This window comes from Haplochromis burtoni, unplaced genomic scaffold, assembly GCF_018398535.1.
Source record: "Haplochromis burtoni strain Fernald_Lab_line unplaced genomic scaffold, NCSU_Asbu1 Contig_16, whole genome shotgun sequence".
NCBI classification, from domain to species: domain Eukaryota; kingdom Metazoa; phylum Chordata; class Actinopteri; order Cichliformes; family Cichlidae; genus Haplochromis; species Haplochromis burtoni.
In genome coordinates, this window is record NW_024582377.1 from 852807 (window position 1) to 865091 (window position 12285).

The 12285-nt window shown below is 40.1% G+C and overlaps 2 protein-coding genes across 2 annotated transcripts in view; one reads left to right on the plus strand and one right to left on the minus strand.

Annotated features, from left to right (window-relative positions):
- Positions 1 to 5232: 5232 nt before the first annotated feature.
- On the minus strand, positions 5233 to 7699 carry LOC121814092 (leucine-rich repeat-containing protein 9-like). The gene is made up of 6 exons (XM_042218195.1): positions 7406 to 7699; positions 7241 to 7301; positions 6926 to 7144; positions 6359 to 6499; positions 5560 to 5623; positions 5233 to 5461 (listed from the first exon to the last, which is right to left on the minus strand). Exons 1-6 carry the CDS (start codon positions 7450 to 7452, stop codon positions 5361 to 5363), a joined length of 633 nt encoding a protein of 210 aa, XP_042074129.1. The 5' UTR covers positions 7453 to 7699; the 3' UTR covers positions 5233 to 5360.
- A 351-nt stretch (positions 7700 to 8050) lies between these two features.
- The window catches only part of rtn1a (reticulon 1a), a 24661-nt gene continuing 20426 nt past the window's right edge, over positions 8051 to 12285 (plus strand). The window contains exon 1 of the mRNA XM_005916679.3: positions 8051 to 8543. Coding sequence (XP_005916741.1) covers positions 8321 to 8543 — 223 coding nt within the window. The 5' untranslated portion in view covers positions 8051 to 8320. The remainder of the gene's footprint in view (positions 8544 to 12285) is intronic.

Below are 12285 nucleotides of genomic sequence, written 5' to 3' on the forward strand. Positions count from 1 at the left end.
ACGAACTAGATGAGTTTGGAAAGGTTTTGGGAACTTTAGGGGAGTTGTTGTCTGTCTTTTATATTTATGCGCGAGAGAGGGGTTACATGATGCATCCCAGTTTTTGTGTGCACCTCCGTGGATAGTGTCAGTGATGTCATCACAGTGCTGGATGCTGGACTTTGTGATAAGATAAGGCAGACCTTGGTTCTGGATCCGTCATCATTCTCCTTAGCACTGCTCATCTCAAGCTGCTATTTTTAATCCTTAACAGTGTTCACTGTTCACTTGGCGAGCAAAACTAGAGCCCTGCACTTTTATTCACCAATCCACTGAAAAATTCATGAGCTTGTGCTTTAAAAAAAGAAGAAAAAAAAGAGCTGCCCAGTTTTTCTTCCTTGCTGCTCAGGTTTTTCACATTTCACTTGCTGCTGCTTCTGCAGCAGCTGCTCCAAAACAGAAAAGAAAACATCTAGCCACTGGTAAATCCTTTAAGGACAACAGCATAGCTGAATGCTTAAATTGGACTTAAATCCTTTGATGCACGGAGTTGTCCATGACAGTATCCAAATCTGAATTGTGCAGTAGGAAAACCGCTTGGAAAATTGACATAAAACACACAGAAACGCTGCTGAAGCGTTTAAAGCAAGTCAGTGTGACATTTTAAACTGGCTCGTCAGCGTTTGTCCTCGTGTTCTAGAAGACGTAAACAGAGCACTTGCTCTACTTTTTGGCATTCTGTGCCAGACAGGCTCAAACATGGTAAGGGCGACATGCAGACACACACACACACACACACACACACACACACACACATACTTTGTTTTGGTTCCTAAAAGAGGAAAAGAATAGCTTTGTGCTGTTCCTCGGACTCCCATTGAGCCGTATCCATACCAGTGAAGTAATCCACTTTGTCAGTTATGTTCTTGGTGGGAACAGTGCAGATCTCATCACATCTAGCAGGGCAGAGAGGACGTTTCACTCTTATGTAGTCATGTTATCATCCAGTCTGATCTTTGTCAAAGACATTCACTCCTAAAAGTCCACTCATGCTTTTCTTTTTCTCTTCTCTGCATTGCTGAAAAAATAGTTTTGAGGTTGGAATTTTTTTGGCTTTGAACATAATGAGATTGGAAACCATATCTTTCTGCAGATAATCAATCCATGTCTGTTCTAAATCATGTTCACAGCTCTGATGTACCCACAGACCCCGATAATGCTGATTTCAGCCGTATTAAATCACCACAGGGCAGAACCTTATCCTCGGATCGGATAACCTCTTTGATCTAAAAGTTTCCTATCCTATAAAAGTTTCAAGAGTCACAAGAAAAGGAAGGAGCGGAAGGAGCTCTGACCAGTTCTGATGTGCTGCGAGAACACAACAGTTGGGTTTGGTTGTTCTGTAGCAGATGGTGTTTCTGATAGCTTGGGCCTGATTTCTGCCAGTGAAGAAAAAAAACTGAGCACATAAGATACACAAACAGTGACACTGCCTTTACTTTTTCATAACTCCTCCTGGTGCATCATTTTATCACAACCTGAAAAAGCATATCGGTCATAAGAAACTTTCTACTCCAATCCAGTGGCTGATGGGTGGATTAGACTCACGTTTTTCTCCTTTTAGCACAGATCAGTGACAAGGATGAGACAGCATATATCTGGCTGGGACTTTTCCATATCTTTGAGATAGAAAAAGCACTTAGTGGACTGCATAAGCCAGCACAGTGCTTTTAGCCATGAGAGCTGTTCCCAAGGGGAGGGGGGAGGGGGTAAGCAGTACAAGGTCTTTTCAGAGCAGATGATAAAGATGCAAGATAAAATAAGAAAGAAGGGGGCTTAATGGTTAGAGAGGTGAAGCTGTGATGACAAGGCTGGTGTTTCAAAAGGCTGGCGTGATGGGAAAGAGTAAAAATATGATAGACAACACTTTCCTTTAAGGTTAACTTTAACTTGGTATCTTATGGTCAGCTGTGAGTGTTTCTGCTGTTGCATGAGCCTTACATATCTTAATAATAGTTCATCTGTCCACCTTTTCTTCAGCAATCTTGATAACTCAGTCAAACTTGGTGGATGCAATGCTGAAGAGCCGAGCGAGTGCGTTGATGAACCTGAGGTTCAGTGCATAATTGCCCATATTCTTAGAAAAGTAAGTTTTAGGTTGGAGTACGGCATTTTCTGTGATTGAGTTTTAATTCAAGGAGGAACAAAAGGTGTTACGGCACCTGAGGTTCTCATTCCCACACAATATTGTCCCGGCAGGAAGCAAAACGTTCCTGTGAATTTCTGGTTGATTTTTTGGTTTTGCTTAGCGCTAGCTTGATGTTATCAGTGAGCTTTGGCTTGTGTTCTTTCTCGTAAGCGAGAGAGGGATAGTTTTATGCTTGGACATGTCTGCAACGGGCCCTAGTTTGTGTTATTTTAGTAGTATTTTGTTGGTTATGTCTGTTTTCGTTTTTGTTACAGTGCACTGAGATAAGAAAATCTGAGAGGTGTGATCCACCGGTGGTGATATGTTGATATTTTGTGAGTTCATGATTTAACAATCAGCTCTTTAAACCAGGCCTGAAAGATTGAAATTTAAAGCGCTATGAAATATTCTTACAAAAACAGTTGCAAAGTGTGCTTCTCCATGATTGTAATTGGCTTGGGAGAAATTCACTTATAGGGAACACTGAGAAGTTCTGAGTCTAAAAGGATTGCACCGAGTCAATCCGGCCCAAAAAACAACAAGGAATTGTTTTCCTTTAAAATGATGACGTCATCTTGCTGGTGATGGATGCTCGAATAGGTTGCGCGTGAGACTCCATTATCAGCAACATCTGGTATGAATGTGTGTGGAGGTATGCATGTGAATGGACTGTGATGGACTGACGACTAAAAGTTTTGACTGACTTGATACTGAGACAATGACTGCACCCACTTTAGGATTAGTAAATGCCAATAAACAATTCACCCAGCGGACAAGAGAAGGGTGGATGCTTCGTTTTGTTTGTTTTGTTTTTTCAGGAGCAGGAGGATAAGAGAGACTGGAGGAGGAGACTGTAGCTTCACATAAGTATGAACTGCAGACTTAACACTTTGGTTGCTAATTCTGAGTTACTGATGTTTGCATTAAGAAAACTGTGCTATATTAGCTGTGTTTTGATTAAGGTATCATGTTATATTATTGGGAATGCCAAATGCTACAGTGGAGAAAACTATTGATATCACTCATGACTGGAATATGTTACTATTAACCATAGCAGGCCACTGTAAAAAAGTCAATTAAATTTTATAGAGGAAAATCGCCAAAACTTTAACAATACCTATGAATGACTGGCCACATTCAGAATAGAGATATGCAATAATAAACATTGGTCCACGTGATTTAGGTTCTCACTTGAAATAGTAAGTTATTAAATGTAGAATATAATTGACAGGGACATTTGATAGGATGTGGTACTGCAAAAGAACAAGAGCAAAGTAAATAAAGAAAAATATTGTGTTTAGTTTGGATAAATTCAAATTAAAATGTACCATTACACTCAGAGGATCAATATGAAATAAAACATATGCAAAATTTGTATGAAGTACATGACTGATAACTGTTCTGTCCTGAGCTTTTGTTTCTATAGCACCCACTTGACCACACCAACAGTTTCTCGCCACCAACAGGGGGTATTTGCAAAGAATAGGGAGGAATATCATCAAAACTGGGAAAGGTAAGCCCCGAAGGGGGTGATGACACCATAACTTTCACTTATGGTCAAATTCTTAAAATTTGACCCCAAACTTGAAAATTCTTCAAACATTTAGAGACAGAGTGGATAAACATAATGTCGCAAACCACATAAGGATGGAGCATTTGAATCAATAGACCCCCCCCCCATCTCTGCTTTTAAGTCCACCTTATTCTCTGACCTTTCCCGTCCACTAAGCTCCCCTCTGCTTGTTGTCGTTATGTGTCTGCACATTTGTTGTTAGCCCTTTGATCTGTACTCTGTCTTCAATTTTTACTTTTTTATTTGATGTTTGTAATTACATGTGGATGCATGTATATAGGATTACTCATTTGTACAAAACCTGGTCAATGAAAGCTATGTTTACATGTGATTTCTAAATAAATATTATTTACTTACTAGAACAGCAAAGTTTCTGCATATCCTAAGTATGTTTACCCTAAAGGACACTTTTTTTTTTGTTCTCAACAGAAACAGAAAATTTAAAGTATTTTAAACAAAACAATGACACTGCATATATTTTCCCCCCACTATAAGATAAATTACATTTCCAGAAGTCACTGCAATATTAGTAATTATAAAGAAACTGTCTTGATCGCTGCATACTGAAATGGATGTTTCAACACATCATCTTGACGATAGCACTTCTATTCTTTTCTACATTACCTACACTTAAGAAGAGTAAAAAAAAAAGATGTCACATTGTATTGACATGGTGGCGAGATTTTTTTCTTGATCCTGCAGTTACGGTGGGGTCTTTAGAGTGAATGGTGATAATCGTGTTTTTTATAACAAGCCGGGTGCAGAGGAAAAGGTGGAGATCTCAGGTGTTACGTCAATCAGAGAAGGAAACAAAAAAACTTTTCTGCGTTTCTTGACAAAATGACCTTGAACAACAATGATCAGAGTCATCTGAATGAGCCAACAGGTTCACCATTAAATGTATAATATAAAAGTGCCGATTTGAAAAACAAAACAAAACAGGAAAACCTATGTAGTCTTTTAGGAATGTATATCACTAAACATATAATGGCAGAAATCAAAATTATACTGCCTAATACCTTATTGAAGGTCTTATTGAGACAGCATATTGTTGTAATGATTGAAAATCCGAAAAGACCCAGACCTCAACGTTTCACAAGAATTCAGGAATGCCCTTTGTCAAGCTACAGATTTGAATAAGATAATAAGCTGGTTTAGGGCTAAAGGTGGATTGCAGGAGCAAGATCTGAGGTGTTAAACCAATCAGTCACAGAGATACGAAAACCTTTGTGCTTCCTGTCAAAATGTCCTTGAAAAAACAATATTCACGTGTGCTGTGAAAGCACGTCTCAGCTGAAGCATGCCTAAAATGTGTAACTAACACAAACCTGCACATTAAAAAAAAATAACTCTTAGGCATACTCCTAAGATATATTATTTAAATAAATGCATTCATGAATGTATATCATTGAATGAGGAATGGGGGGGAAAAAATGAAATTATGGCGCACAATGCCTCAATAAAGGTCTTGCGTTGCACGCCTGTTGTTGAAATGATTGAAAATGTGAACTAGCCGAGACCCCGGCATTCTCCCAAGAATTTAGAAATGCCCTTTTGTCAGACCAAGGATTTTAATAAGATTTTACAAAATAAGTAAGAAAAGTTTTTAGAGAAAGTATTTCAAAAGCATGTTTTCATTTTTAATCTTACCTTAAAGGAGCTGATCTTGTTTCCAGACAGATTGAGTTTCTGAAGGTTGACATTAGGATCAAGGCTGTGCCCTTAGAAGAAGTTAAAAATTATTTGATTGCCATCATTATTTTTCACATAGCTCGCCGAATCTCCATCAAACTGAACACAAATTACTCTGAGAACATACCGATCTTTTCAATAATGTTGTCAGCAAGGTTTAGTTCTTTAAGGTCTAGAAGTGTGTCCAAGCCCTTTAAGAGAAAACAACAACAACAACCACATGTGGAGACTAAGTTAAGCCTTTCTGAAGGTCTTTCAAAGTTAACTTTGGAAATTGGCCGATTTTTCAGTCCAGTCATTATACCCGATCATTTTCAGACCAATGTTTGTTTGTTTAGCCACTCATCACTGACCCATGAGTCGTTCAAGTATTTGAAAAAAGCACCTACCTCATGGGATGAACCAGTGTTGTCTCTAAGCACTTTTTAAATTGGTTCTTTACAAAAAAAAGAGAAAACCAGACAAGTGGAGGGAAAAAGGGAGACCTTAAAAAACTATCTACACCATCTGAAATTGATGGAATTATTTAGGCAGAAATGTACCATCAGCCTTTGAGCCACCATTCAATACCATCTGGAAAGTATCTGATTGACAACTGCTTCGTTTTCCAGCAATGATCCCAAACACATTGCCAATGCAGTAAAGGTCTACCTTGTCATACTAAGATGGTCATATCAAATATTGACTTTCAAGCTTTTCAGAATTCTACAAACTCTGTTTTTGACATATATTATCATATATGTTTGCATGTTTCAATAAATTGCTGCACCTGCTGTATTTCCTATTTTCCTAGCAAAATATAAAGAAATGAGTGGTGGCCCACAACTTTTGCACAGTACTATGTGTAAAAGAGCAGTTTTGTTCTGCTAAATAATTAAAAATCTTGCATTACAAACACAGAAAAGCAAAGGAGATACAGCTCTAACCTTAATCTTAGTTATGCAGTTGTTATTGATCCACAGCACCTCTAGGTGGACCTGCAAGTCCAGATTCTTTATTTCACAGATTTTGTTCTCATAAAGGTACAGTTTCTCCAGCTGCAGGCAGTTCTGTAGTCCAGATATTTCCTGCAATAAAGAGAAAGTAGATTGTTTGATGCATGTGGCACAAAACACACATGCTTAAATGTGCATGCGACACCTGTTTATATCAGTCCTCATATAGTTCATATTTTTTTCACGGTTTTCAGACTTTTTGGGACAAAAAAAATCAGTGTATCCATGCACCTCCTCCTTTTTCAATCCAGCTCATTCACAGTTATCACCCTGCCTGCAGGAACACCTGCACGTGTGTCTTTGTCAGCTGGGGATAATTATGCTTAACACACATGATTCAATGGTGGTGTGAACTAATATTTCATATTTTATAGGTGAAAAAGACGCATTACTAAAGAATCTTCACTTGCATCCACATGGCAAAATATCTAAAGGACAGAAATGATTCAAGCTATCACCAGTTGTTGTTACCAGCATTTATTAGCATAGCGAACACACCGTCAGATGGCACTGGACTATCCAGAGCTCCTGAAGCAGAGGACAGCACTCAAGCCCATCAATGTGCTCTATGTTCTGGCCTATTATGGTAAGCTGGGACAGCCTTGGGAAGAAGGAAAGGCCAATCATGCGGGGGAAACCAGAGAAGAACATCTCCAGTGATGTGATGTTGCTTCCCTCTTGTGCAATTTTTTCATAGGGGACTCCATTAGCCATGCACTGTTAATTAAAAACAGTAAAGAATGAAGTAAATAGGAGAAACCCGCACTGATTTTTTTATACGTATTCAAAACTGAATATTTATGTGATAGTTACCAGTTTTTTGATCACTTCCTCTTCACTGCGGTTCTTTTGCTTCTCATTTGACAACATATCTCTGCAATTAATTAAAAATATGTTGCTGAAAATATCCTGCCTTATTTTTACTGAAAGAAAACGAATGGACAAGTTAAAGTAGAGAGTTAGTACAGGTAAACCTACCTGTAATAACTGAGGTCAGCAAGTAAGAGTACGAAGTCACCACACATCAGCGCTAGCTGTGCTAGCTTCTAACGTTGTGCTTGTAAATAGTAACTACGACAGGAGACCGTTTAAATATCAATCGGCTAAATTTAGTGTACATCTAAATCAAAATTATTTTCCATGGAGAACTGAACAGCAGCAAACCTCGCTGGTTGCTTTAGCCAGTGTTAGCCATCAGTCTGTATCCAGGCAAGAGCGTCTGGTTGCTAAGACAGACTGCAACTTTTTGAGGTCCTGCTCATATTAAAAGCGGCCGCATGAGGGCGCCATATGGCAAGGACATTTTTTTAAACATCAAACCATAAAATGCACACAACTATTTCTCCATTTAAAACATTACCATGGGATACATGAGGGATTTTTGCCACTTTTGAAAAAATAAAAACATATTCTTTTCGCATTATTAAAAAAACATCTTTATTATTCTCCTCTTTAGGCCATGTGTCCAGTTTTAATAAGCTAACTGTCGCTATTTTCACAAACCAATGCTAAGCACTGGTTTGACTGAATCCTCTGACCTCATTTATAGGCCGAAAACACCTTTTTGATCTTTGACTGTGTCCCAAATAAAGTGGTGCCAACCGTAAGGGCTCGCGGACACTATGACGTCAGCGTCGGAGCAGTGAACTAAAACAATCAACCTCACTCCTTCTCCTTCTCCTCTCACTCCCGACTGCACCGCCTCATCTGTGGCGTCCACAAACCCCGGTCTCAGCTGACAGACGCCAGCCAGGAGCCGCACTGTTGTTGTTGTTGTTGTTGCGCGGTTTTCTCCGTCACACATCCTAGCGCAAACGATTACGGCAGAGAGAGAAGCGGCAGCAGCTTTGTGTAGCTAGTATAATATCATCTGTCCGACGACAGGAAAAAGGCATGTCTGCGCAGCCCGGTGAGGAGCTAGGCTCGGAGGGGAAGTGGTTTGGGGATGACTATGAGAGGAACGGCCTGTTTGGTAACACACAGAGCCGCTTCGGCGAGCTGCGCGAAGAATTGAAGCCGAGAGGCGGCGACGCGTTGGGCGACCTGGATCAACAATTTCATCCTTTCCAGGACGACGGGAAAAGGCCTCCCGTTGCTATGGAAACTGCATCTACAGGTAAAGCTTGCACTTATTGCCCTTAAATGCTTAAATATGTGACAGTTTATAACCAGTCTAGCCACGTTACGTGTCTTCTTTTTCAGAAGGTAACAGGACGATGTTACGGTGTGAATAAATACAGTGTGAGGGACGCAGGCGAGAGCATTTATCAGAGAATTAGCGTTACGACAGACGGCTTGTCTGTAAGCCCGGGATAAAACTTCCGAGCTCGAAAACAAAAACAAAGCCAAGAGGAAGCAACTTCAGTGATGCCGTAGGGGAAAAAATGGCAGACATATTTCCAAACTAAACTCGGCAACAGCCCTTTATAGTTATGAAACGTCATATAGCTCATGACCGAGTGGTTTTCCGCTCAGGAGACAAGAATCTGCTTGGATGAAGGCAATACCAAATAGCCTGTTGAACTCTGAATGGCCTGTTCATTACCATAACTACTGTATCATCTCGCACATGTGGACTAGGTCTACATCTATATTAGAAATATTTGCTTGTTGAGAAGGTGAGGCTACAAATTACAGGCCTTATCTTACAAAGCCAGTGTCTGGATAGAAAGAGAACAGCTTAATCCCTAAGCATAAGATTTCATTAGTCCAGTAACAAAACTAAAAATACAAAAAAGAATGGGTAACAGAGAGGACACGTTTATAACATAGATGAATAAACATGAAAGAACCTAATATAATGATAATAATAATAAAATAGAAGAAGAACTCACGAACTAGATGAGTTTGGAAAGGTTTTGGGAACTTTAGGGGAGTTGTTGTCTGTCTTTTATATTTATGCGCGAGAGAGGGGTTACATGATGCATCCCAGTTTTTGTGTGCACCTCCGTGGATAGTGTCAGTGATGTCATCACAGTGCTGGATGCTGGACTTTGTGATAAGATAAGGCAGACCTTGGTTCTGGATCCGTCATCATTCTCCTTAGCACTGCTCATCTCAAGCTGCTATTTTTAATCCTTAACAGTGTTCACTGTTCACTTGGCGAGCAAAACTAGAGCCCTGCACTTTTATTCACCAATCCACTGAAAAATTCATGAGCTTGTGCTTTAAAAAAAGAAGAAAAAAAAGAGCTGCCCAGTTTTTCTTCCTTGCTGCTCAGGTTTTTCACATTTCACTTGCTGCTGCTTCTGCAGCAGCTGCTCCAAAACAGAAAAGAAAACATCTAGCCACTGGTAAATCCTTTAAGGACAACAGCATAGCTGAATGCTTAAATTGGACTTAAATCCTTTGATGCACGGAGTTGTCCATGACAGTATCCAAATCTGAATTGTGCAGTAGGAAAACCGCTTGGAAAATTGACATAAAACACACAGAAACGCTGCTGAAGCGTTTAAAGCAAGTCAGTGTGACATTTTAAACTGGCTCGTCAGCGTTTGTCCTCGTGTTCTAGAAGACGTAAACAGAGCACTTGCTCTACTTTTTGGCATTCTGTGCCAGACAGGCTCAAACATGGTAAGGGCACATGCAGACACACACACACACACACACACACACACACACACACACCCCAACTACTTTGTTTTGGTTCCTAAAAGAGGAAAAGAATAGCTTTGTGCTGTTCCTCGGACTCCCATTGAGCCGTATCCATACCAGTGAAGTAATCCACTTTGTCAGTTATGTTCTTGGTGGGAACAGTGCAGATCTCATCACATCTAGCAGGGCAGAGAGGACGTTTCACTCTTATGTAGTCATGTTATCGTCCAGTCTGATCTTTGTCAAAGACATTCACTCCTAAAAGTCCACTCATGCTTTTCTTTTTCTCTTCTCTGCGTTGCTGAAAAAATAGTTTTGAGGTTGGAATTTTTTTGGCTTTGAACAAAATGAGATTGGAAACCATATCTTTCTGCAGATAATCAATCCATGTCTGTTCTAAATCATGTTCACAGCTCTGATGTACCCACAGACCCCGATAATACTGATTTCAGCCGTATTAAATCACCACAGGGCAGAACCTTATCCTCGGATCGGATAACCTCTTTGATCTAAAAGTTTCCTATCCTATAAAAGTTTCAAGAGTCACAAGAAAAGGAAGGAGCGGAAGGAGCTCTGACCAGTTCTGATGTGCTGCGAGAACACAACAGTTGGGTTTGGTTGTTCTGTAGCAGATGGTGTTTCTGATAGCTTGGGCCTGATTTCTGCCAGTGAAGAAAAAAAACTGAGCACATAAGATACACAAACAGTGACACTGCCTTTACTTTTTCATAACTCCTCCTGGTGCATCATTTTATCACAACCTGAAAAAGCATATCGGTCATAAGAAACTTTCTACTCCAATCCAGTGGCTGATGGGTGGATTAGACTCACGTTTTTCTCCTTTTAGCACAGATCAGTGACAAGGATGAGACAGCATATATCTGGCTGGGACTTTTCCATATCTTTGAGATAGAAAAAGCACTTAGTGGACTGCATAAGCCAGCACAGTGCTTTTAGCCGTGAGAGCTGTTCCCAAGGGGAGGGGGGAGGGGGTAAGCAGTACAAGGTCTTTTCAGAGCAGATGATAAAGATGCAAGATAAAATAAGAAAGAAGGGGGCTTAATGGTTAGAGAGGTGAAGCTGTGATGACAAGGCTGGTGTTTCAAAAGGCTGGCGTGATGGGAAAGAGTAAAAATATGATAGACAACACTTTCCTTTAAGGTTAACTTTAACTTGGTATCTTATGGTCAGCTGTGAGTGTTTCTGCTGTTGCATGAGCCTTACATATCTTAATAATAGTTCATCTGTCCACCTTTTCTTCAGCAATCTTGATAACTCAGTCAAACTTGGTGGATGCAATGCTGAAGAGCCGAGCGAGTGCGTTGATGAACCTGAGGTTCAGTGCATAATTGCCCATATTCTAGCTGCAAGTTCCTGTCTGTTACCCATGCTTCCTGTATATTGACTGCTGACTACTCCATTCTGTGTGTAGGAGGAGTGGCATCCACAATCGCCACGTTCTCCACGGCAATGTTTATATTCAATTAATGCATCCTTATGCCAGTCCTCTTTTCACAACCATAATTTTTAGCTTGTCTGTGTGTGACACGTTTAGGAGACATCTGTAAATTGTAGCTTTAAAGAATTAACCTGGGTTGCAGTCCTTCTGAGTTGGCACTAGTTTTAATAATGTGTAATCTGGATTTACAGTCTCCTGGACCTGTTACCTAATGCTGAGGTATATAAGGACAAATAAAGGTGTGGTAGACCAAACTCAAGAAGCTCTTTTGAAGAGGGACCATATAAAAGCATTAGTGCGCTCATTATATCAATAAGTCAACATTTTAGATCCCATGTGTTCACCCGGAAGGCAATTCAAAGCCAACATGTGAAACATGATGCCATGTATCTGATCTTACCAGCTCTCTAGCGCTGAGCAGAGAGTCCTGAGTAATCCCTGGGCATAGTGCGAAAGTGCTCTCGGGATTAGAATTACTATCAACAAAGGCACTCACAACGAGCATTGACCATTAGTTTTTTTTTGTGTGTGGGCGTGTAAATTATGGTAGCCTTTATCAGCTTGCCTTCCTACCTGCATCCACACTTTTAAAAAGCGAATTGCTGTTTAAAAGTCACGCTAAATTGACCCGATGAGAGCGGTGTGCAGACGCTCGGTCTGGATCCTCCCACATTCTCTCTATTCATCCATAAAGCTTCATCCAACCAGGAAAGATAGAATCAATACACTGGAAGACAAGCACTGTATAACAGCTACAGTCTAAATGGGGATAGATTTTATTTAAACTGCCTCTAAATGGATTTAT

Excerpts from the sequence above, each read along its gene's own strand:
- LOC121814092 (XM_042218195.1), bottom strand. The coding sequence starts at position 7,452 with ATGTGTGGTGACTTCGTACTCTTACTTGCTGACCTCAGTTATTACAG. Across the intron at positions 5,624-6,358 it reads ACTGCATAACTAAGATTAAG|GGCTTGGACACACTTCTAGA; the intron begins GTTAGAGCTGTA and ends TTTCTCTTAAAG. Across the intron at positions 5,462-5,559 it reads CAACATTATTGAAAAGATCG|GGCACAGCCTTGATCCTAAT; the intron begins GTATGTTCTCAG and ends ACTTCTTCTAAG.